Source organism: Schistocerca piceifrons, chromosome 2, assembly GCF_021461385.2.
Source record: "Schistocerca piceifrons isolate TAMUIC-IGC-003096 chromosome 2, iqSchPice1.1, whole genome shotgun sequence".
Classification (NCBI taxonomy): domain Eukaryota; kingdom Metazoa; phylum Arthropoda; class Insecta; order Orthoptera; family Acrididae; genus Schistocerca; species Schistocerca piceifrons.
This window is the reverse complement of record NC_060139.1, coordinates 1,098,667,819-1,098,695,185: the sequence shown is the minus strand read 5'-3', so window position 1 is coordinate 1,098,695,185 and position 27,367 is coordinate 1,098,667,819. Positions and strand designations below refer to the sequence as shown.

Genomic DNA, 27,367 nt, shown 5'->3' with positions numbered 1-27,367 from the left:
ATCTTAACTAATATGTAAGGGTATATGCTAAACTTCACAGTTTCTTTAATCTAATGATGAGATCAATGTATCTGTGCACAAAACAATAATCTGTAAAAGACCTTGACTCATTCTATATTCAGGGATATGTTCCCATATGGATCTATGGAATATGAAATAAATAAATAAATAAAATAAATGTGGCAATAGGGACAGGGAACTGTGAGGTGCAAGTAGGATATGAATAGATCTTTGGAGAAGTTGCATGGATGATGGTTCATAGAATTATGTTAAGGGAGGAAGGAGGGTCAAACGATCCTCATGGCGCATGTTATGATGTGATCTTTGGTGCATAATGATCAAATCTGATCTGGTAGCCACAATTTTGCATTGTTCATACTAACACTCCATTAGCTGGTGGCCGTGTCCACATAAGAACTCATGCATAGGGTGAACCACATAGAGGTATATTGCATAGCTGCTTTCAAAGGTGATCCTGAACTGAGAGGTGTTAATAACAATTCGGAGTAGATTTTTTTGCATATGGAATTTTCATGTGGAAATGACATGTTACATTCTGTTAGAAGTAGGAAAGACACAAAAATGGGCCAGCAAATCTGTAGATTGTACAGATGGTGAGATACCACTATGAGAGATGCACGATGGATTTTGCAGGGTGTGTTCCTCAGGATACGACAAAGGTTATATAAGACCTGGTTGGAAAAGTGGTTTAGCTTTTCCAGTTGAAGATGGTATTTTGTAATAAGTGTTGCTTTTCTGTGGCTAGTTACTAAGTATAGCTTGAAGATTAGGAGCACAACAGGATATGGTACGAGAGATCGATACAGCACAGGTGCACTGTAACAAATACACGTGAAAAGGCTGCGCACAGAACTGTGACTTGGGGAGGGTCTTGGTGCTCATTCCCTATTTGAGATAGGAACATGAAGGTAAATGTTTTTGGTTTAGCCTGGACCAGTGGCCATTTTTATAGTCAATTGAACACGTCTTAGTGTAGCTATGTTACAGTATATCATGCAAGGTTCAAATGACAAACCAGAGCTGGTATCCAGGAAAATTGTGTGAATCGATTTATTCCACAGGCTACAATTAATGCTCAGCTAATGCACCATTTGTATGTGTACAGTCTGGCTTTAATGTGCAAAAATAGTCACCCTCATTCAGATTTTACTTCCAAAAAAAGTCACACTTAAGCAACTTCGGGCTGGAGCGAGACTGATGGTTCAAATTTGGTCCACTTGTGTATCAGATCTTGTTCTAAGATAAGTTTCAACCATTTAAAAAAATGTTGATATATCTGGATTTTACATGCACAAAATATATTTTTCCTGGAGGTTTTTGAAGCTCGCTACTTCTTCACTTTAAACTTGTACAAAATGCTTCACACTTTGCAAAAAGGTAAATAAATGCATGAAGTCAAAACAACTTTTTTTTATCCAATACTCTTCATCCACTGTCAAGATACAATACTTTTAAGTCCAGCCAAATGCAGAGTGTAAAATTTGTTCTTAATGAACTGAATGTGCAGAAACAGTTTAAAGTAAATTAAATAAATAAAAAATGCACTCTTACAATAAAACTGAAAACTCACTTTCATAGATCTAGCTTCATCCCAATTTTACATGCAAAAAGCACATTTACTGAGATTTTTTATGCGTGCCACTTCTGTGTTTCAAACTTGTGCAAATCAGTTCAAATTTTGTAAGAAAGTCCTATTGTTTTGTCAAAAATTTATCCATTGTCACGATATATCAGTCTAAAGTTGTACATAAAATGCAAGTAAAATCTGGCTTCAGGCAAATCACATATGCTGAGATGGTTTCAAGTGATGCAGATGATAATAAAAAAATATATTCTTATGGGAATTATAAGAAGCATTTGCAAAACTATTTCAATGTTCAGGCTTTACACGCATAAAATCACGCATTGATTTTATGGGCTGCATTTGGATACAATTTAAAAACAGCTGGTTATTACAACTGATTATTGTTATATTGTTTATAAATTAAAGATTTTATTCACCAGAGGTCGAAAATCATCAAAAAACATTTGGTCGTGCAAAACAAACCAGAATTATGCCCAGCCCTGCACATGCTGTAAGATGGAGAATTTAAAGATTCATCAATGGCCATAGAGAAAGTTTAGCTAACATGAAAATTGTTGTATAAATAATTGTCAGAAAAAAATATCATCTAATTTGTGATCAATAGAATATGTTTTACTTTGTTTTCTTCAAAAACTGCTATGCTGTCTTGTAGAAAATTCATTTTGGATAAAACAAGGTTAAGTTTATCAATTTTTGTACATAACTGAAAAGTTGATAGTATGGTATTCTGTTGTGTATACATTGAGTCACAGTCTTCTGCTTATTTCAGCCAATCTTACACTTGACTCAGATTTGGTGTTGCAACATCACATGATAAAATTATTCACAGAGTTTTTCTAGCAGCACTTTCTTAATTTTCTTAATTACTTTATATAAACAATGACAAGAATTGTAAGATAAGACATAACAACAAGTTGTACACTTTTCAATACCATGTTATTAGTTGTGTGAATCATTCTGCTTGCAATACAGTAAGAGCTTAAATAAGTTTATCTATGTAATGTGGTCACATTACAAGTTTGTCTATGTAATATAAACTATTTGGACACGAGGTGGGAGAGAAGTCCGCATTCCACCTAGTATCAAAAGGTAATAGATTTTATTTGTTTTAGCATAAGTATTTACTTACGTATTAAATGCCCAGTATATTGGTATGGTCCTCATCATGCTGAAAAGCATTTCCACATGCCTCAGTGTTTTTCTTGATATATTTTTGAGCATGTCCGGTGTTATAATGTGATATACATCCTCTACAGTATTGCGCAGTTTTTCGTTTGTAGCATAATGACATGCACATACATGCACCTTAATGACTCACGTTAACAAGTTGTCATTTGTGGTGAGGTCAGAACTTCAAAGTGGCCATCTGAGAGGTGCTGGTGTTGCTTATGATACATGACCTATCCACCATACTGGTAAGTGTTCATTTAGGAACTCACACATTGCAAGTGAGGAGGTCCTCAATCTTGCTGCAACCAATGTATGTATGCAACCTGGGACTCCTTTCCTCAAGCTGTTTGTAACATTGTAAATAACTTGCAACATTAGTAGTCCTATAAAAAAAAGTACAGTTCCAACAAATGTTGTCAGGTCATCACTGCCCATATCATTATGTGAGGTGGTTTTCTCTCTAACTCAACTGTGTAATGAGGATTCCCTTTGCACAAATGACAATATTACTAGCATGTTATCTGCGATAAATGGCACATTTGTCGGAAAAGGTAACCTTGACAATGTTCAGTGCATAATGAAATTGAGTTAACTAAGAATAGTATGCTAAAATGCACTCACTGCGTTAACTCGTTTATGCACATCAGTGGAAAAGATCAGATCTTAAGTGTTTTTTCATGTTACCTCGCATTGTTGTCATCGGTATACTGAGTTCCAAAGCACATTTATGCGTCGACTTCATAAAAGATTATTCAATCGAAGCAGAGACTCTTGCACATGTCGCTTCTCATGTCCTCTTTGGTCTACCTTTAACACTGTCAAAAGCAAACAAACATCTCTTCGAACGCATAAGCATTGTCTTTTGTGATGGACCTTATTAAATCTTTCCTGGAATGCTCCCATAATCTGTCTCACTGTCTGCTGTGTGTGCTGTCATTCGTGCACCTACACACTTGTCACTAAGCACTCCGCAACAGTGTAACTATGACCACTCACATCTGCCATGGTTACAAATTAAAACTCAACTGCAGCTGCAAAAAAATGTAAAAATGAATTCCGACAACTTATAAGCAATGACATAGCTACCAACTTGCAAAACGGGGTTACAGGGATACAGGGACTTCACACCCGCCCTGTACACAATTTTCATAAACTTAGCTCAATATTTAATATTTAGTTCCGTGTTGTATTTCCATTTGCTATTTTTGTGCACTGTATAAAGTATTCATGGTTTCCTTCATATATTTGCATGTACAGTCTCATGTGTATGAATAAAATGTGTGTAACTATAAAACAAAACAAAATAAAAAACATTAAAAAAATTAAAGAAAACTTTAAAAAATATAAAAATACATAATAAAAAAAACATGAAAAAAGTTAAACCAAAATCATCCTGAAGGCATGTGTCCTTGACATGTTGCTGTGAGGGCACACTAGGCATACTGAACTGGTTCAACCATAACAGGCAGGTAACAGTAGACGATCTAGACTAACGATGCCCAAGTCAAACAACATGATTCAACAAATAGTAAAGAACCCTATACTGGATGAGTCATTGCCTGAGTCAACAAAATTCTACATTTGTTGCCAAGCTATGGCAGTCTAATGTCAGATTATGGTAGACCGCAGAAACAAAGGCAAATATGTCCTGGGATGAAAAAGAGCACTCCATCTTCAGGCCACGAGTGACCTACCGGGACCATCCGACTGCCGTGTCATCCTCAGTGGAGGATGCAGTTAGGAGGGGTGTGAGGTCAGCACACCACTCTCCTGCTCATTGTGATGGTATTCTTGACTCAAGCTGCAACTAATCGGTCAAGTAGCTCCTCAATTGGCATCACAAGGCTCAGTGCACCCTGAAAAATGACAACAGCGCATGGCGACCTGGATGGTCACCCATCCAAGTGCCGATCATGCCTGACAGCACTTAACTTCGGTGATCTCACGGGAACCGCTTTAACCACTGCGGCAAGGCCATTGCCCTTGGGCAAAGTTAAGGATGTAAAATAAGGGAACTAGCTTTTTGACTTATATGGCAGCTTCAAAGACATTTAAAACAAAACATCTTGAGATAACTGAAGATTTCTATGAGATAACCCAACTTCTCCAGTGCAGTGAGCTCTCTTAGCTGCAAGGTGCTGACACATTTGCATCTTGGAATTTATAGGCTAAAGTCCCTGACCCTCAGTCCAAAATGCAGAAGATTCACCAGCCAAACAATATAGAATTATTATATGGTTGAAGAACATAAATGTAATATCTAAATAAGTTTTTCTGGGAGCAGGGATGAAATTCTGGGGACAGATTTGTCCCTTGTTGGGGGAGGGGGGGGTGCCACAATTTTTTTTTTTTTTTAAATTTCTGGGGGGGGGGGGGAGTTTTTCTGCAAAGGACCAATTGTCCCCAAATCAATCCGGTGTAAGAAAAAAATAGACACAAATTTCCATGCTTCTAGAAAGTGGAATGCACCAGCAGTAGGCAGTATCCGAGAGTGGGGGGTGCATCTATAATAGGAAGTAGCCCAGAGTGGGAATACTTGCATCCTAAACATTAATGACACCTTATGTCATCCTGCACAAAATGATGAATTTCATGTTGGATGACATGACGGCATGTGTCATGTATAACATGACACCTCGTATCATATTATTTTACTTGACGTACCGCGTTACATTACATGGGTACCAATAATAACAAGTAAAAGAGCATGAGCATGTCAAGATGTTTTGGTTTAAGTGTCTTTGAAGGTGTCTGGTAAGTCACAAGGTTAGGATACAGTGACCTAACTGTCTCCAATAAGTCTATTGTTCAGTTCCTGTATCACATCACATGCAGGATGGACTGGGCGACCATTGTGGTGCATCCTCATATGGCTTCTAATGTCAAGACTGACATTTTCCAGGAGAGCACCTCAGTTGTGGATGAACAAAGCTCGATTCATCTCACCTCTCAGAATACCTGTGAGGTAATAACAGATCACTTCATTTGATGAATCATTGTTATAAATCCACCTAAGATTTTCTGTGGCCAAAAATTGGCATATTATGATGATACCTGCACCATAATTTATGACTGTGCATCCATCAAAGAACATAACACTTTGTAAGGTGTCCACAACAAAAATATTCCACACCCATTTGTAGAAAGTAGCTCTCCGATTGATACCATTTCCATGCATCTCCTGTGTCAACAATAGGTGGTACCTGGGAACTTGTGGCTGTTTACTATACATCACACAGATGTAAGACTGATACCAGTATCTATAGCAAATCCTCCTAAGCTCACTTGGTGTACTGCAGATAAAACAGACACATCCGTATCCTCACTCTTTGCTGTTATTTGTCTATTTACTGGCACTGCACCTTCCCGAACTACTTGTTTATGAATCTCAATGTTCTGCCCATAAGAATGTAATGGCTGATGGAGCTCTCCAAGCAGGATGTCTCAGGGCATAGTCATGGTTGCTTCATTGGAATGCAGCACGTCATTCTCAATGGAGAGGTCTTCTGAAGTAAGAGTGATTTCAGGTGTGCCGCAGGGGAGTGCCGTAGGACCGTTGATATTCACAATATATATAAATGACCTTGTGGATAACATCGGAAGTTCATTGAGGCTTTTTGGGGATGATGCTGTAGTATATTGAGAGATTGTAACAATGGAAAATTGTACTGAAATGCAGGAGGATCTGCAACGAATTGACGCATGGTGCATGGAATGGCAACTGATTCTCATTGCAGACAAGTGTCATGTGCTGCGAATACACAGAAAGAAAGATCCTTTATGATTTAGCTACAATATAGCAGGTCAGCAACTGGAAGCAGTTAATTCCATAAATTATCTGGGAGTAGGTATTAGGAGTGTTTTAAAATGGAATGACCATATAAAATTAATCGTCGGTAAAGCAAATGCCAAACTGAGATTCAGTGGAGGAATCCTAAGGAAATGCAGTCCAAAAACAAAGGAAGTAGGTTACAGTAGACTCATTCATCCACTGCATGAATACTGCTCACCGGTGTGGGATCTGTACCAGATAGGGTTGATAGAGGAGATAGAGAAGATCCAACGGAGAGCAGCGCGCTTCGTTACAGGATCATTTAGTAATTGCAAAACCGTTATGGCAATGATAGATAAACTCCAGTGGAAGACTGTGCAAGAGAGAAGCTCAGCAGCTCAGTATGAGCTTTTGTTGAAGTTTCGAGAACATACCTTCACCGAGAAGTCAAGCAGTATATTGCTTCCTTCTACGTATATTTCTCAAAGAGACCATGATGATAAAATCAGAGACATTAGAGCCCACACAGAGGCATACCAACAATCTTTCTTTCCATGAACTATACGAGAATGGAATAGGAGGGAGAACCGATAGAGGTACTCAAGGTACCCTCCGCCACATACCGTCAGGTGGCTTCCGGAGTATGGATGTAGATGTAGATGTAGATTGGAATCGTGTTGGGTTTCATCAGGATTGAGGCATGTGGCAATGTGATTATTGTAAGTGTATCCCATTTTTAATCTGTGGGAGTTTCTGTGGCAAATTGAACCCTGTTCGTTGTGCATTCTGACCAGCCTTTTATAAACTCTGCAAACTCACTGAAAGTGACTTCAAACAGGATGCATCGAGGAAGCTTTTCACTTTGTAACACCAGGAACTTTTCACTGTAATGATACAAAACTGTTAAAGTTAGCATTCATACTACAGCAGCAATCACAGATAATGTCTAGAGGCACCTGTTTTTCGCAAAGTGTGAAATCGTGAAATTTTCACGAAATTTTACACATTTTGCTGAAAACGCGAAACTATTTACTTTTAAGCCAAATCGCGAAATAATTGACGAAACTTGGCCAAATCTCATCATTTGAACTTAACTGCAGAAATTCGATTGCAGTTATGGTAATACAATCTGGATATAGATTGTACACCATTTCGAAATATATAATATATCGAGTATTCTAAAGACATTCTACAATGTTCTGGTGGTGAATTCAGTATTACGTGTTGGATATCGTTGTGGATTGCCAGTGCATTGAGTGTAGTATTTTGTGTTTTGTTTTCGTGTTACAGATGATTAATATGGTAGTGACAGTTTTCGACCGAGAAAAGGAACTTTCGTCAGAAGGATTTTATGTTTTCGACGACTGTAGGAAGATACTTATGTGCAAATACTGCAATGTGCATATTGAGTGGCAGAGGAAGGACATGTGCCTGAAACACATTAATAACAGTTCTTCCCATAAGAAGAACAAGGAGAAGGCACTAACAACTACTTGTATAAAAAGACAAGCTACGTTTACAAAAGTCACTGCAGCAGCAAAATGAGCGAAAAATGATATATAGTAATTCATTTTATCAACTACTCGAGCTTTCATTGAGGCTAACATTCCGATGGAAAAAGCTGATCATCCGAAGCTGAGAGAATGGATGAACAAATACATACCAGGTTTGTGTAATAATTCATTTACCGTCTGCTAATCGCAAAAAAGATTAGGTAATCTCGATAGCCAATAATTTTTGTTGGTCAGAATAGGCCTATATTAAAAAAAAAAAAAAAGTTTTTCCTCGAGCACCCACTTAAAAAAGTCTTATAACTGGGTAATGTGGGAATTTAATTCGTTACATAGTACTGTAATAGCAGTTCTATTGACATTTTTAAGGTGATGGAGACTTACCCTCAGCAGGAAGACTACGGGGAGGTTACATACCTCGAAACATCAAAGAAGAGGAGGAAAGATTAAATGGAGCCATGAAAGACGGAAGAGTTTCAATTCTTTTTGATGAAACGACAGACAGAAAGGGCAGTATGTGTTCATGGTTCTGATAAAAGTTGTGGCGATGGTGCAGTTCAGAAATTATATGTCGGGGGAGTGAAGGTTATTGCAAATGCAAATGCTACAGAATGTGCGCAAGCAATTATGAAATTCAGTACAGAAATGTAGTTTCTATAACTTCAGAATCAGACCATTATATGGGCAAGTGTATAAATGCAGTTAGGGTTTTAGTTTCAGAAGGGTTAGTACACACACAATGCTGGGCTCATAAATTAAATTTGGTTGGCAATGTGTGGGCTGTGGAACTTTGTGATTTGAACCATTGTGTTTTGCAGACAAAACAGATCTTCCTTAATACCCGAAAGAGAAAGCATGCATACATTCAGTTCTTAGCTCAGAAATATGTAGGTGTACCCACAAAAGCTAAACGTTTCCCTATTCCTGTCATCACCAGGTGGAACTCGTGGTTTGAAAGTGTCCAGTACCTTGGAGAATATCTCTGTGATATATTAGGATTTGTTGAAACTGTTGAAGATGAGAGTGTAGCTGTCAATTATTTTAAAGCTTTGACTTCTGCTGAAGCAAAAAAACTTCAATGCCTAGCTATTTTTCTTGTCGAGCACTGCTCAAAATGTTGCAATTTGCTGCTGACATTAGAGGGCTCCAAGATACCGTTAATTCATCTTCTGCAGTCTAAGCTTGGTGACCTTGCATAATAAAAGGCAATTTAAATAGTGCTGAAATCTCTCAGCTGATAAAGAAAATTCCCATTCTACAAGAACTTCCAACGATACACATTGTTTAGCTAGTTCTTGTAGAGAAGGTAAAAAATGTTGATGTGATTGGTATTCTTCTGTCTCTGAAAGCAGAGTATGGACTTTTTGTGGAACTGCAGTGAAGGCTTTGTGGATCCCAGTCAGTAATGTTGATAGTGAGAGATCACTTTCTAGATATTGCAATATAATGTCTGACAGGAGAACAGCACTGACTCCCAGTAATGTGTAAATCATGGTATCCTAGTCTTTCTCAGAATGACTAGGACAGGATAAATGATTTCCAAACTTTCATGATTTGGTATTTGTGTTTTAATCAGATTTATAATTTTTATGCTTTTTCAATTTATGTAAAATAAAAGATTTTTTGTTGCAAATGTGTCATAAATGTATATCCTTTACATTTTACCGCTGAAAAGTGGAAATAAAATTTAGCGAAATTATTGACGAAATGGAAAAAAAAGCTAGCAAAAAATATACCGAAATAACTATTTAAAAATGATGAAATCGGGCAAAAATTTTCACTCCAACAGATGCCTCTAGTAAAGCCTAATTTCACTACACCTTTAGTGGACTGTTAATTATTATACTGTATTTTATGAACTATAAGACACATCTTAATTTTTAACCAAATTTTTTAAAAACCTACATTTTTATTACTAGATTGCAAACCCAGAAACAATTCTGATTTTATAAAACCACAACCAGTCCTGACAAAACTCTACCATCTGGTGAGCAAGATGTATGGGGCAGGCGAAATACCCTCAGACTTCAAGAAGAATATAATAATTCCAATCCCAAAGAAAGCAGGTGTTGACAGATGTGAAAATTACCGAACAATTAGTTTAATAAGCCACAGCTGCAAAATACTAACGCGAATTCTTTACAGACGAATGGAAAAACTAGTAGAAGATGACCTCGGTGATGATCAGTTTGGATTCCGTAGAAATGTTGGAACACGTGAGGCAATACTGACCCTACGACTTATCTTAGAAGAAAGATTAAGGAAAGGAAAACCTACGTTTCTAGCATTTGTAGACTTAGAGAAAGCTTTTGACAATGTTGACAGGAATACTCTCTTTCAAATTTTAAAGGTGGCATGGGTAAAATACAGGGAGCGAAAGGCTATTTACAATTTGTACAGAAACCAGATGGCAGTTATAAGAGTCGAGGGGCATGAAAGGGAAGCAGTGGTTGGGAAAGGAGTGAGACAGGGTTGTAGCCTCTCCCCGATGTTATTCAATCTGTATATTGAGCAAGCAGTAAAGGAAACAAAAGAAAAATTTGGAGTAGGTATTAAAATCCAGGGAGAAGAAATAAAAACTTTGAGGTTCGCCGATGACATTGTAATTCTGTCAGAGATGGCAAAGGACTTGGAAGAGCAGTTGAACGGAATGGACAGTGTCTTGAAAGGAGGATATAAGATGAACATCAACAAAACCAAAACGAGGTTAATGGAATGTAGTCGAATTAAGTCGGGTGATGCTGAGGGAATTAGATTAGGAAATGAGACACTTAAAGTAGTAAAGGAGTTTTGCTATTTGGGGAGCAAAATAACTGATGATGGTCGAAGTAGAGAGGATATAAAATGTAGACTGGCACTTGACTAAAAGAAAGGATCGGTTGGTAGGACATGTTCTGAGGCATCAAGGGATCACAAATTTAGCATTGGAGGGCAGCGTGGAGGGTCAAAATCGTAGAGGGAGACCAAGAGATGGATACGCTAAGCAGATTCAGAAGCATGTAGGTCGAAGTAGGTACTGGAAGATGAAGAAACTTGCACAGGATAGAGTAGCATGGAGAGCTGCATCAAACCAGTCTCAGGACTGAAGACCACAACAACAACAAAACCAAATTGACCTTTAAAACCCTGATAATTGTCATTTGAACTTCCTTCTTTTTCTTTGTCTTTTTCTTCTTCTTCTTCCTCTTCATCATCATCATTGTCTTCTTCATATATAAGATGGTCTTCACTGCCATCAAGAGGATTACTTATGCCACACTTTGACCGTAATGTCTTTTCTCACTCTAGGCCATTACTGTTTTATTCACTGACACTCTTGTTTGATTGTATGTCATTTTGAAGCTCCTTCTGGCATGAATTCACGGTGAGTTTTATCCATCATCCATTTGTTCCATTCTTCTCTTATACACACTTTAAATGGTTTATTTATCAAGACATCAAGAGGTTGCAGTTGTGAAGTAAGTCCTCCCATCTCAATTCCTCTTTCACAGAATTTTTCAAATGACTATTAAATTGATCTAGCACAATAAGAGAACTCTCCTTCAATATAGCACATTTCCTTCTCTCCCATACTCTGTTTGACCATAATTTTATACTAGCCTCATCCATCCAACCTTCCTCACATACATCAACAACAGCATCTGGTGGTATTTCAGAAGTTTGTGGCATTATTTTGTGCTTGAATATCATCACTGGATTAAGTTTAGTACCGTCAGCTCAGCATGAAAGGAAAAGAGTGTAGCGAATTTTTTCATGTCCTCTGGTTTTTATAGTTACAGTTTTAGCATCTTTCATGGAAACAGTTCTGTTATTCGGCATATCAAATGTCAGGGAAGTTTTGTCTGTATTCGCTGTTAGGCTTAGTTCCACACTGCTTTCCTTTTTATATTGAATAAGAAAGCAATGGAACGATAATATTCTCTCTTCATACTCTCATGGCATTTTCTGAGATATTTTGGTTTTGGTTGACATGGTAAGTTCATGATTTTTCTTAAACCTGTAGCACCAGTCACCTCCATCTTTAGATTCTGTTAAGTTTTGTAGCTCTAGCTTATGAGTGTGTATTTTGAATCATTTATTGGATTAATGCCATTTTGAGGGTGCCCTTGAATCCATTTCAATTCATAATCTTCTAATTTTGGCCATTTTGCATTCACCCTTCTATTTGCACATTTAGTCTTCCTCATTTGTTTCAGTTCTTTTCTACTATTCTGCCAACCACAAATGGTTTTTCTGATATTGTTTTATATTTATAGGCCATATCACATGAATACCTTTTATTTTTCTCCATTACAGAACTAGCTACTAACAAAAATATTGTACCATTACCGATAACACAAATCGCTTTCATTTCAAGTTCACCGGCACCATACACTGTAGTGCTGCATCATATTCTAGACAGTGTTCTGGATCTGTGATGGGTGGGCAGGAGGGAGATACTGTTAGTAAGCTTGTAAATTGGCACATTGGAATGCTGCTGCTCCAAGTTGAATCTAATGTTGTCAGATAGGGATAGGTTCCCTGTGGCATTGAATATATGGTCATTTTTAAGACTGGCGGAAATTTTAAATCAAACATTGGACATTTTTATATTAATTTCGAGTATAAGATGGAAATGAATCTTTGAGGCAATTTTTCGAAGAAAAAGGTGTGTCTTGCATTTTGTAAAATTTGTTATTTAAGTTAAATTTGCTATTTAATCTTTTATCAGAATAATTTCATTTTGTTTCTGCCCTCACCCCTCCACTCTCTACTGCCTCCACTAATTCGGGGCAAGCATGCACTGTGTCCTGCCAGCGTTCACCCACCACATAGTTTAAACTGGCTACTGATGAGCCTGCCACACAAGACAAAAGATGTTGAGCAGACAATCTCTGTGATGCCTCACAGATACTGTTCTTCTTACCAATAATTCACGACTAACTGTTCTCTGAGATGGGTTAGAGCTTAACACAAAAGCAATAAGACTCGAACATTATCTCACTTGAGTAAAATATAATATAAATGGAGAAATATATTATATATAAGGAAAATGCCTACTACTCATTATAGTGAAAAGGAAAAAAAATTGTAATTAAATTTTTTTCCTGTGTTAACTGCATTTTCTCAAATTGAACTAACTATTTTCAAAGAAAATCACAAGAAATAGAACTATTATAACATGTTGTCTGTAGGTCATTTAGAAGGGACATCAAGCTGTGCATTCAGGACTAAGAACATTTATTTGAACTCCTCACGTAAATGAACATTCCACCACCATAACCTCCATCTCAGCCTAGCTCATCATGTACAGTATGTTGCATCCATCCCTAAAGCTTTGAATGTCTGCAGGTCCCTAACTAAAATTTATAAATATTTCATGTAAATCAACTTTGAACATATTTTGTTTAAATGCATTAGCAACAAGAGAGGCAAAATGTTATATGAAGAAAATTGTAGCACATTGTTATAACTTTCACAAAATTAAATAAACTATGTTCATAGCTCTGGAGAAATTGCAATGTTTTTTACATTTACCTGTCTCAACAAATATTTCTTTCACTTGTAATTTTGTTACGTTACAGAAACAAATGCCTTATCTGAAACACCTTACATCTTATTTCCAAAAAGACACATAAATAATAATACAAGGACGAGGACCAAAGTCAAGGTGTAATTGCCAGTACTATCAGTAAGAAGGAGAACTTTTAACAAGCTAAACTGCACAATACACACAGATAGAATTACTCAAAAAAAATGTAAGAAACTAATGAACCTGGCAATGCTTTGCAACAGCTATATATGAGTGGGAATTGGACATCCACCCTAATTTCCCCATTCCCCTCTCGTCCTTCTCCCATCTTAGTCTATCAACTTTCCCCCATTCCCTGTATATTTCTCACCACACACTCACTCTATCCATTGCATCCTCCCTCATCTCTCTGCCTATGTTGTCCTTTATATCCATTTCCTCCCCATTTCTCTGTGTATTAGCCCCTCCCCTCTCTGACCTTATTTATTGTTACTGCAAACACAACTTTGACAGGGAGTTGAAGTCAAAATGAACAGGTAAATCAGTTGGAATCGTTAGTACACAGTGTATAAGAGAGACTTTTCCAACTGCTTGACATGTGAGGATAGTAGGTATAATGGCAGTATTTAGCACAGTTTTAACCTACAAACAAGCAGGATTATGAAGTTAGCCATCAAAACAACTTATTTATTTTCTGTTAAAAATGACTGCAAAAAGGAAAACCAAATCACACATTTTCGCCGCAAAACTTAGCGTGTTCTTACTTGCACCTAGTTTAACAGAAAGTGTTTATTGTATAATATGTCTATATCTCCAGTGGTTTAGTCTGTGCATTATTAGTCAGTCAGTCATCCAGTCAGTTGGTCAAGAAGGGATTTATCAAATTTTGTCTTTTTGTCCATAGAGAAAATGAGTAGTGCTGATGTTTTACCAACTCTTAAGCATGCCACATTCAACTTTCCATGTGAAACCCATGGTGTTCAAGGTTTATTCAATATACTTCCAATGACTTGCCTTGTGATTACTGAATTTTGAGCCTTAATTTCTGCGATATGTTTGTGTATGTGATGTGTGACTGCATTTAATAGGCAATGTACTCGCACTGCATACGCTTCGGTTTTATACTTCACATTTCTCAACAACACAGATAACAAACAAAACAAATGTTCATTATTATTTTTGGTGCTATGAAAACATAATATACTGTAATTTTTATCTGGTACAAACTAACAGCATATGGACAGATGTGGACAATTTCACAGATTTTTGCACGCATGCTGCCATGCAATTGTCACTTATATAGGTCTTTCACATATATATGTTGGTTGATATATCATAGCACTTTTGCAACCTCATTATGGAGATTCAGACTTTACTTGAGGGGGCAATGTAGACGATCTGGGGAAAAAAAAAAAAAAAAAATTGTCTTTGCAATGGGGATTACCTTGCAGGTCAATCAGATAAATCTGTACATGCACTAGGGCACTTTCAACTGGAGCATTAAACTGTCTACTGTCTAGAATACAGCTCTTAAGATCTTCCACAAGTAATGAGTGTGTCGGGGTGGGACACTATGAATGTAATGTGTGTACATACAAGGTGAGAATGTGGGTCTCGTGGGAGGCGTGCGCGAGATAGTCACTGCAGTTGCACTATCCCCTGTGCCCTTGGTGGCTCAGATGGATACAGCGTCTGCCATGTAAGCAGGAGATCCCGGGTTCAAGTCCCGGCCGGGGCACACAGTTTCACCTGTCCCTGTCGATATATATCAACACCCGTCAGTAGCTGAAGGCATTAAATTAATTCTAATTTCATCGTAATTATTGGCTCTTTCACTGTCAGCTAAATCTTTAAATGCTTTATCTCCACAGTAATCATACCAAATTTCCAGCACCTGTTGATTATGCAGCTGCATAATACATAATGAAAATTCTCACACTTGTCTTCTGTCTTTCCCGAACAATTTTCAAGGCTTGTGATGATAGATAGCTAGACTGCCCCTTTCTGTGCAGACAGCCATGAGATCTGTGTATGTCCTTCCCACCATAAACAAGTAGCAAAGGGAAAATAGCACTGACACCACAATTCAGCCGAATTGAAGGTAATTGTGCCAACTGAAAACTGCCGTACTACAATACTAAATGAAATACTGTGCTGTATCAGGCACTTCTGAGATGGACTGAGGAAAGACGAGACAGGTGTAGCCTCAGCCCACACACTCTGCTAGTGTGAAGTTTGGCATGCCGTAGTCAGCCCTGGAATGAAGTGTAGTTACTTCTGTCACGTAACCAAAGATTTCCTTCTCATATTGTTCTTATGTCTCTCATTATGAATTTTTAACACGAATATTAAGACAGGGTTGTGGAGACCAGTAATGTAAAGTTGTTCCATATTTATAACCATTTGCATTTCTATCAATATTATGTTAATTCTTCACTGGACTTTCTTTCTTACAAACATCATTATACAAATCATGAAAACAAAATTACAATCTGAGAATGCACAGCATATGCATGACCAATAAATAGAAAATGAAATATCTGTCCTCTAGGAAGTGTAAAAATACCTGAAACAATACAAAATCAGCCATGCTGGCAGCAAGGCGACCCACACTTCGTCTTCCGGAACCTCCGACACCAACAAGGAGTAGGTGACCACTGTCCTGCTGCAAGACTCGACTCACTCTTGATATGTGCTCAATGGCAAACTTAAACAGTACCAATGGCATTGGAGTCTGTGACATAATGTTGTACTGTTCCAGATAGTACACCATCTTCTTAGTAAGAAGTTGAAGGTCTTTCACCTACAAGTAACACTCACACTAAGGTTTTAATTTTTACAAGTTACCTCTAAACAAATAAAAATTGACAAATTACTCACATTACACCAATTTAAATACAATGGTTAAACAATTAATTACTCCTCCAATTCCTGCTGTTATGTTGTCATACATGCCCAAAATACACAAGTAAATGGTGAAGCTACACAGGCAAAGTTATTTACTTTATTGCACTTTCTCAGTCTTATGTACTAGTGAGAGACCCGATGCACTAGTGAGAGATAAGTCTTAATATAAAAAAAATGTTCACTGAGGGAACATAAAAGCTTCACATCTTTATAAATTCGTCTTAAATGGAGGTCCCAGGACCAGACAAATGTTTGCACAATTCTGGTTAGACAAATATACTCTGGCAGCCTATTCTACTGACCATGGGTCTATATTAATGGAATGAGATGAAGATAAAACCACAATTTTTGCCTAAATTGGAATAATATTTATTTGATGCAATCTATGTTGTCACAAGTTTAGGAAAAGAGAACAGCATGGAAATTAATGTGTGATGAATTTCAGATACCAAACAATTCTAGTTTTATGGGCACTAACTGAGTAATTTTCTAAATTGATCATTTGTTGGCAATTACACTACTGAGTTGATATACTGAACACATTATAAATTTGCTTACAAAAATAAGCAAAAGACCAACAGATGCAGAGCAAATGAATATGTGCGATTAACCTTCTAGACCTCGAAATGGCATATTTTCCCTTCTACTCAATTACACTTTCTTCCTCATAATTCTCTTAAAGTATATCATTTATTTGACCCCTTTCACTCATTTCTATTATCTACCTTTGCTTCTACTGACTTTGCTACCCCACTGTTCTGCTCTAATATTCCTCTCCCAATTTCCTCTAAGTTTTCATTCTTTTCCATATACCCTATTATTGTTCTAATCTGAGTATTTCCCATCATCTTTTTAAGATTTAGGGAGTCTTTCACTCACGGATCACAATCTGCAACAGATTTCTTTTCTTTTACCTTTGGAAAATTTTCTTAGACTGATGTGTTTGCTAACAGTTCCACTTCTAGTACCTTGTATTCTTCTATTACTCCATGATGTGCCTAGGCAAGTTCAAGTTTGTGAAAATATTTTTGATGGGCCATTTACAATTTTCATCCGAACTACTTAGTTCCCCTACCCATATTTCCAAACAATGGAAAGTCCAGGATAGAATTACAACAACAACATTATAAAAAGGATAGATTGCTACTCATACAGATGAGATAATGACTCAGGAGACAGGCACTTTTCTCTCTCTCTCTCTGTGGCCAAACTCAGATAAAAACAAATTGAAAGGCGATGATCGTGGGTCACAGGATGGTTGGTGGTTATGCCTGAAAAGAAGGGGGAACAGCAGGTGTAACTGAATCATAGATACGAATGTGCAGTGTCTGTCCAAAAGAACACACACCACACAGAATCTGCAGTTGCAAAACATTATGTAAATTAAAGGAGGATCACTGCTGTCAGTTGCAGTGGGACATTATGAGGAATCAGTGGCAATGAGTGAAAATGTGTTCTGGACCAGGTTACAAACCCAGTATCTCCTGATTACTAGGAAGGTGCAGTAAACACTGCACCATCCAGGGACAGCATTATCGCAACTGCTTGGACTATCTCAGCATGCCTCACGGCTGATTCACACTCCCATATAATAACATATAATGTTTCACAGCTGCACAATCTGTGTGGTGTCTGTTCTTTCAGACAGGCACCACACTTTCACATGATTGATAAGCCTATCTGGGCAATGGATCTCCTTTCTTCGAGTGCAAATGCACACATATGTCTGACCTCCTGTGGGAATCTCTGGGTAACGAACAGGAGTGTAGTGGACCGGGACTGGGGATAGGTGTCACTCTGTGGGAGTGTGAATTGGCCATGAGGTGTGCCAAGATAGTCCATGGAGTTGTGACAATGCTGTGTCCCAGATGGTGCAGTGGTTATCGCAACTGCCTTGTAAGAAGGCGATACCGGGTTTGAATCCTGATCCAGTACATATAATATAAGTGAATCACCTTAGGTTAGAATGTGTATGCTGGAATAAAGGAAGAGAGAGAGGTAGACAGGGACAGTTGGTAAGGTCAAGGTTCAACAAGTTGGTGTGGTACAGGAACATACAGAAAATAGCATGCAAAAACATGCAAGAGTGAGGAAGCAAGTGTCATCAATTTCAAGGTCTAGGAATAATTATATTGGCAGGAAGAATGTGGGACAAGAGGTGCTGCACCAACCATTTGAATAGTTACGTAGGTGTGTGGCATGGATGAGACCATTGCCACGGTGTGTCTCATAAGTCAAAGTGCGTGTGGTTTGGAATGTGACAGATAAAACAATGGAAAGAAGAGAGAGAAAAGGACAAACAATGAGTAAAGTAATGTATTAGAGAACAGCAGTGGGTTGGGTGATGGAAGAAATGCCATTAGGCAGAATCAAACAATGAAAAGTCCAGGATGGAATAACAACAATATTATGAAAAGAATTGATTCTTACTACCCACATAGAGGAGATATCGAACTGCAGACAGGCCACAGACTGTCAAATGAAGGGTAGCTGTTTGAAGGGCAGAGGGAAAAAAGTGCCAAGGCAAGCACCAAGGGAGAAAAACCTCTGCGGTAGTTAGGTCAGGTAGTAAGAGCAGTAGCGGACACTTGCTGACTGCGATAGGTCATGCAAGGATGGGTTTAGTTAGCAGTGGGTATCATGCAAGAGCATACCATGTCAAGCCATATGTTCGTCATAAGAGATCAGTCAGTGACAGTGCTACAGAATGGTGTGCTGCAGTTCAGATTGTTAGAGCTCCCTGCCATGCTGTGTCAGTGGTGACCTGTCATGGGGGGTGGCCCAGGTTGCCCATCAGCCGCCTGTGGGCAGTGGGAGCTGTCTTCTCTCCTTACAGTTGCATATTCATTCGGTGGCACTTACAGTGCCGTTGTCGTGGCTTCACGGTTTGCGCCTTGTCTCCAGCAGAGCCGTCACTTGTGAAAGCCAGGCAGCCGTGCCAGTTTTCCACATGTGACCCATCACAGTCAGCACAAGCTGGCGCCTCTTCTAGTCGTCTGTCACAGGCATGAGTGCCGTGTGCGCCGGTGCACTTTACGCACCATGGTGAGTTGCGACAGTATTTTGCCACATGCCCTTCAGCATAGCACCTGAAGCACTGTGGCTTACAGTCCATGCCTAGGGGGAGAGCTTCAGTGGTCACAGGAAAGCGTAAGAGCTTCTTTATCCCGAATATGTCACTGCCATCCATCATAGTTCCCACTACAATGATGTACAGCAGCGGCCTCTTCTTATTTGTCTGGTTATGCAGCTTAGTAGTTGCACACCAGAATCCGGCACATGACAGACCCTCTTGGACTGTCTTTTCATGACAGATCCAAGGCAGCCCTCTGATCTGGGCCATCTACATCTACATGGATACTCTGCAAATCACATTTAAGTGTCTGGCAGAGGTTTCATCGAACCACCTTCACAATTCTCTATTATTCCAATCTCGTATAGCGTGCAGAAAGAATGAACACCTATATCTTTCCGCACGAGCTCTGATTTCCCTTATTTTATCGTGGTGATCATTCCACCCTATGTAGATCGGTTCCAACAAAATATTTTCGCATTCGGAGGAAAAAGTTGGTGGTTGAAATTTCGTGAGAAGATTCCGTCGCAACGAAAACGCCTTTCTCTTAATGATTTCCAGCCCAAATCCTGTATCATTTCTGTGACACTCTCTCGCATATTTCGCGATAATACAAAACATGCTGCCTTTATTTGAACTTTTTCGATGTACTCTGGCAGTGCTATCTGGTAATGATCCTACACTGCGCAGCAGTATTCTAAAAGAGGACGGACAAGTGTAGTGTAGGCAGTCTCCTTAGTAGGTCTGTTACATTTTCTAAGTGTCCCGCCAATAAAACGCGGCCTTTGGTTAGCCTTCCCCAAAACATTTTCTATGTGTTCTTTCCGATTTAAGTTGATCGTAATTGTAATACCTAGGTATTTAGTTGAATTTACGGTTTTTAGATTAGACTGATTTATCGTGTAACTGAAGTTTACCGAGTTCCTTTTAGCACACAGCTGGATGACCTCATACTTTTCGTTATTTAGGGTCAACTGCCACTTTTCGCACCATTTAGATATTTTTTCTAAATCGTTTCGCAGTTTGTTTTGATCTTCTGATTACTTTATTAGTCGATAAACAACAGCGTCATCTGCAAACAATCGAAGACGGCTGCTCAGATTGTCTCCAAATCATTTATATAGGTAAGGAACAGCAAAGGGTCTATAACACTATCTTGACATGCCTGGAATCACTGCTGTTTTACTCGATGACTTTCTGTCAATTACAACGAACTGTGACCTCTATGACAGGAAATCGCAAATCCAGTCACATAAATGAGACAATATTCCATGAGCACGCAATTTCACTACGAGCTGCTTATGTGGTAAAGTGTCAAAAGCCTTCTGGAAATCCAGGAATAGAGAATCAATCTGAAATCCCTTGTCAATAGCTCTCAGCACTTCATGTGAATAAAGAGCTAGTTGTGTTTCACAGAAACGATGTTTTCTACACCCATGTTGACTGTATGTCAATAGGCCATTTCCTTCCAGGTAATTCATAATGTTTGAACACAATATATGTTCTAAAATCCTGCTGCGTATTGACATTAACGATATGGGCCTGTAATTTAGTGGATTAATCCTTGATTCTCGTGCTGATTCGGTACGGTTGTCTTCTCCACAGCAGGTAGGTGAACAATGTGGGTGGCCACAGTGCTCTTCACTGTGCGTCGGTCAGCTACGCTTGCTGCCTACAGCTGGACGATGGCGTCTTAGCCAAGGGACTCTGCTACTACTTCTTCCCTTCAGCAGCTGGTTATGACATCATATATCTCTGTCGACAACCCTCTGCTGCACTGAATGTACAGGGGGGGAAAAGTTACACGATGCTCTTCGTGTTTCTGTTCCACATTCCTGCAGGGTTGCGGTGTCGAAGGCTTCTTCTCCTTGTCTGCCCTCTATTTCTGCCCACTTCTGCCCATTCTGTGACGCAAAGACACGACAATTTTGCTGTGTTGTAATAACAATGGATGACAATTTGCTTAGCGACACATCACAGTCCAAATACAGCTTCACAGTTCTTCTTCACCAGTGATGCGCGTGCCTCCACTGCTTGAGTGCAACTGCTTACCCTATCCCATCAGGGCCTGGGGCACCTGTGAAAGAAGGCGTGTCATACATTAATTCTCTGGCAAACACTGCACAGCTTTTTATGTCGGTATGACTACCAACAAGCTGTCCAACAGGATGAAAGGCCAGCAGCAAACTGTTGCCAAGTACAACGTTGACCGCCAGGTGGTACAACATGCAGCAGTGGCCACTTCACAACTTGGGTGGTCTGGATTTTTCTTTCCACCACCAGGAGGTAAAATAGTCCCCCATTCGGATCTCCGGGCGGGGACTACTCAAGAGGACGTCGTTATCAGGAGAAAGAAAACTGGCATTCTACGGATCGGAGCGTGGAATGTCAGATCCCATAATCGGGCAGGTAGGTTAGAAAATTTAAAAAGGGGAATGGATAGGTTAAAGTTAGATATAGTGGGAATTAGTGAAGTTCGGTGGCAGGAGGAACAAGACTTTTGGTCAGGTGATTACAGGGTTATAAATACAAAATCAAATAGGGGTAATGCAGGAGTAGGTTTAATAATGAATAAAAGAATAGGAGTGCGGGTTAGCTACTACAAACAGCATAGTGAACGCATTATTGTGGCCAAGATAGACACAAAGCCCATGCCTACTACAGTAGTACAAGTTTATATGCCAACTAGCTCTGCAGATGATGAAGAAATTGATGAAATGTATGACGAAATAAAAGAAATGATTCAGCTAGTGAAGGGAGACGAAAATTTAATAGTCATGGGTGACTGGAATTCGAGTGTAGGAAAAGGGAGAGAAGGAAACATAGTAGGTGAATATGGATTGGGGGGAAGAAATGAAAGAGGAAGCTGCCTTGTAGAATTTTGCACAGAGCATAACTTAATCATAGCTAACACTTGGTTCAAGAACCATGAAAGAAGGTTGTATACCTGGAAGAATCCTGGAGATAGTAAATGGTATCAGATAGATTATATAATGGTAAGACAGAGATTTAGGAACCAGGTTTTAAATTGTAAGACATTTCCAGGGGCAGATGTGGATTCTGACCACAATCTATTGGTTATGAACTGCAGATTGAAACTGAAGAAACTGCAAAAAGGTGGGAATTTAAGGAGATGGGACCTGGATAAACTGAAAGAACCAGAGGTTGTAGAGAGTTTCAGGGAGAGCATAAGGGAACAATTGACAGGAATGGAGGAAAGAAATACAGTAGAAGAAGAATGGGTAGCTCTGAGGGATGAAGTAGTGAAGGCAGCAGAGGATCAAGTAGGTAAAAAGACGAGGGCTAATAGAAACCCCTGGGTAACAGAAGAAATACTGAATTTAATTGATGAAAGGAGAAAATATAAAAATGCAGTAAATGAAGCAGGCAAAAAGGAATACAAACGTCTCAAAAATGAGATCGATAGGAAGTGCAAAATGGCTAAGCAGGGATGGCTAGAGGAAAAATGTAAGGATGTAGAGGCTTGTCTCACTAGGGGTAAGATAGATACTGCCTACAGGAAAATTAAAGAGACCTTCGGAGAGAAGAGAACCACTTGTATGAATTACAAGAGCTCGGATGGAAACCCAGTTCTAAGCAAAGAAGGGAAGGCAGAAAGGTGGAAGGAGTATATAGAGGGTTTATACAAGGGCGATGTACTTGAGGACAATATTATGGAAATGGAAGAGGATGTAGATGAAGATGAAATGGGAGATAAGATACTGCGTGAAGAGTTTGACTGAGCACTGAAAGACCTGAGTCGAAACAAGGCCCCGGGAGTAGACAACATTCCATTAGAACTACTGATGGCCTTGGGAGAGCCAGTCATGAGAAAACTCTATCATCTGGTGAGCAAGATGTATGAGACAGGCGAAATACCCACAGACTTCAAGAAGAATATAATAATTCCAATCCCAAAGAAAGTAGGTGTTGACAGATGTGAAAATTACCGAACTATCAGTTTAATAAGTCACAGCTGCAAAATACTAACGCGAATTCTTTACAGACGAATGGATAAACTGGTAGAAGCGGACCTCGGGGAAGATCAGTTTGGATTCCGCAGAAATGTTGGAACACGTGAGGCAATACTAACCTTATGACTTATCTTAGAAGAAAGATTAAGAAAAGGCAAACCTACGATTCTAGCATTTGTAGACTTAGAGAAAGCTTTTGACAATGTTAACTGGAATACTCTCTTTCAAATTCTGAAGGTGGCAGGGGTGAAATACAGGGAGCGAAAGGCTATTTACAATTTGTACAGAAACCAGATGGCAGTTATAAGAGTCGAGGGGCATGAAAGGGAAGCAGTGGTTGGGAAAGGAGTGAGATAGGGTTGTAGCCTCTCCCCGATGTTATTCAATCTGTATATTGAGCAAGCAGTAAAGGAAACAAAAGAAAAGTTCAGAGTAGGTATTAAAGTCCATGGAGAAGAAATAAAAACTTTGAGGTTCGCTGATGACATTGTAATTCTGTCAGAGACAGCAAAGGACTTGGAAGAGCAGTTGAACGGAATGGACAGTGTCTTGAAAGGAGGATATAAGATGAACATCAACAAAAGCAAAACGAGGATAATGGAATGTCGTCAAATTAAATCGGGTGATGCTGAGGGGATTAGATTAGGAAATGAGACACTTAAAGTAGTAAAGGAGTTTTGCTATTTAGGGAGTAAAATAACTGATGATGGTCGAAGTAGAGAGGATATAAAATGTAGACTGGCAATGGCAAGGAAATCGTTTCTGAAGAAAAGGAATTTGTTAACATTGAGTATAGATTTAAGTGTCAGGAAGTCGTTTCTGAAAGTATTTGTATGGAGTGTAGCCATGTATGGAAGTGAAACATGGACGATAACCAGTTTGGACAAGAAGAGAATAGAAGCTTTCGAAATGTGGTGCTACAGAAGAATGCTGAAGATAAGGTGGGTAGAGCACGTAACTAATGAGGAGGTATTGAATAGGATTGGGGAGAAGAGAAGTTTGTGGCACAACTTGACTAGAAGAAGGGATCGGTTGATAGGACATGTTTTGAGGCATCAAGGGATCACAAATTTAGCATTGGAGGGCAGCGTGGAGGGTAAAAATCGTAGAGGGAGACCAAGAGATGAATACACTAAGCAGATTCAGAAGGATGTAGGTTGCAGTAGGTACTGGGAGATGAAGAAGCTTGCACAGGATAGAGTAGCATGGAGAGCTGCATCAAACCAGTCTCAGGACTGAAGACCACAACAACAACAACAACAACACCAGCCATGAACTATGCACATAGGAGTTATCCTTCCAACACACCCTTTACTCCCATAATTGTCCTGGTCTCAATCACTCTGTAAACCTTCTATGTTCGCATCTTCCACCCAAAAGTTTCTCCTTCCTCTGACCCATCACCTCCCTCCCAATTTATGTCGCCATGTCATCTGCAGCATGTGTCACTGCTCACCGGCCCATATAACAGTGCATCACACACCTAGTCCTTACACCTGTCTCATACTCCTAGCCAGCAAAGCGACAGCCTCTCTCTAAGGCATTTTCCAAATACCCCCAACCCCTCTCCCTGCCTCCCAGCACCCACTACCAACTCTATCTGACACTGCCTGCACCACAAATAACCCATCAACTGAAATACAGCCATGGCATTGTTCATAGGTGTGTGTGTGTATGCGCGGGGGGGAGGGGGGGTGGGGGTTGGGGATGCATGCACACTTTATCTCGTAAAAGGTTGAATCTGAAAAGTAGCATGTTTTCTTTCTTTTGTGCGCCTATCAGCAACTCAACATTTCTGCTTTTTGATGAGTGCTTTCTTTTCATCCAAAATCTCATGTCTTTCATGTTTATCTGTTGTCTGCTGTTCACTAAAAACCAAATTTTATTTTTATATTTATGTTTGGTTCTTTCATATTAGAAAACACATTTAAAAGTTTTGAATAACATTATACTCATCCACAAAGTAAATATACCTCATCATAAATTTTTGGGTCTGCGTCAGGTTCCATGTAATTACCAAAAAAGAGATTCCGCAAATGTTCATCTGTCAGATCAGTCTCTCCTTCTGGAATTAGAGATGCACAGACTTGGTGCATGTGCTGTCTGAAGTTATTGTAGAGTGAATTCCTGACAATTCCAAACAGCTTTTTCCTGTAAATAAAACAATTATTAAAGATATTAGTTGTCTTAAATATGAAAGGAGAAATCACATTCTACACAAAAAGCAGTTTTCTTAAATTCATCAGGACATATGTCTTGCCGAGTTATAAATAACGGTTTATTCTGTAACTTCTTGTGTACGCACTATCATTCTCAATCTGCACTAATTTCATTGTTAACTTTTCACAATTTATCAAAAATGTATAAATTCTGAAGGAAAAAAAATATTACTTGGCACTACAAGTACTATGAACAAGTGAGAGAAGGTAAATTATTTGAATTAATACAAATTAAAATCTATCTTAATTCCTCCTAGTCTCAATGTCATGCTAATATACAAAACAACAATGAAAGAAAAACAATTTTTTTTCAGTAGGGTACACCAACTTATATTTGGCATAGTGAATGATTTGCCAGAGTCATGAGATATAATCAGCTCCAATGGTATCAGTGTGTATATTAGCATCAACAACAACACTCACATAGAACGTGGCCAATGTAATACTACCCCATCCAAAACCATCCTTTTCATGGATACTCCATAGAGGGCAACAGGTTGGTAGTTCACAATGACAACCCAACTTTTGTCACTGTATAAGATTAGGACTCGCAGGTGAACAAAACAGTCTTACTCTGATCTGCAGCACTGTCTCAGCATGAACACTGCAAATGTTCCCAAAGATGAAGAGTTGTTTGATTAACTTATAGTGCATAAAAACAGCTAGTATCAATTGTCATAGACCTTGGCAATGTCTTCAGACTGTTGAACATGTGATAATATGTTACTATCCCAGCTTATGAGCAGAGGGACAATCAGTTAGGGATCTGATGACTTTTGATTAAGGCTTATTGGACTGGCTATCTCAATGTCTTCTCCCCCTCACTACAACAACTACCACCTGTATTACAACTCATCTACTTTCCTAGCTGGCTGTTGTTCTACATTCTTCAGTCTCTCTATTTATATACCAATCCATTTCCTTAATATTTTCTATTTAATTCCTTTTTTTCTTCTTTTAGTAACAAGCAAAATGAAATAAATGGGGTTTTAAAAATGTTGGAAGGAAGGTTACAATACTTATGCATAATAAAACAGGTGAGTAAAATTTACTAAAGCAAAAAATTGATTTTATTTTTGAATTCAGCACAAATGACACTGTCTTGTTGATTAACTGAACAATGTCCAAGTTCTACCAGTCATGTGCATTTAAGTGGGTGAGGGCAGTCACCATACAAATTAAATGTGGAAAGGTCACTTCCAGTTGAACTGCACCAAAAATATACGAACAATTTGGAGATGTTAATATAATATGAACTAGAAAATTTTCTGTCAAATAGTTAGACAACAGAGGGTGATTAACTGGTTTATTTGTGAAGGGTGCAAGTATGTTGTTGTTGTTGTGGTCTTCAGTCCTGAGACTGGTTTGATGCAGCTCTCCATGCTACTCTATCCTGTGCAAGCTTCTTCATCTCCCAGTACCTACTGCAGCCTACATCCTTCTGAATCTGCTTACTATATTCATCTCTTGGTCTCCCTCTACGATTTTTACCCTCCACGCTGCCCTCCAATACTAAATTGGTGATCCCTTGATGCCTCAGAACATGTCCTACCAACCGATCCCTTCTTCTGGTCAAGTTGTGCCACAAACTCCACTTCTCCCCAATCCTATTCAGTACCTCCT

At 38.9% G+C, this 27,367-nt stretch overlaps 1 protein-coding gene and 1 non-coding gene across 2 annotated transcripts in view; one reads left to right on the top strand and one right to left on the bottom strand.

Annotated features, from left to right (window-relative positions):
• Positions 1–27,367, bottom strand: part of LOC124776158 (dynein axonemal heavy chain 3) — a 1,197,897-nt gene that overhangs the window by 564,687 nt on the left and 605,843 nt on the right. The window contains exons 37-38 of the mRNA XM_047250998.1: positions 25,499–25,676; positions 16,138–16,374 (exon numbers count right to left, since the gene is read on the bottom strand). Coding sequence (XP_047106954.1) covers positions 16,138–16,374; positions 25,499–25,676 — 415 coding nt within the window. The remainder of the gene's footprint in view (positions 1–16,137; positions 16,375–25,498; positions 25,677–27,367) is intronic.
• Positions 15,235–15,309, top strand: Trnat-ugu. The gene has a single exon. It is a non-coding gene; the product is annotated as a tRNA-Thr (tRNA).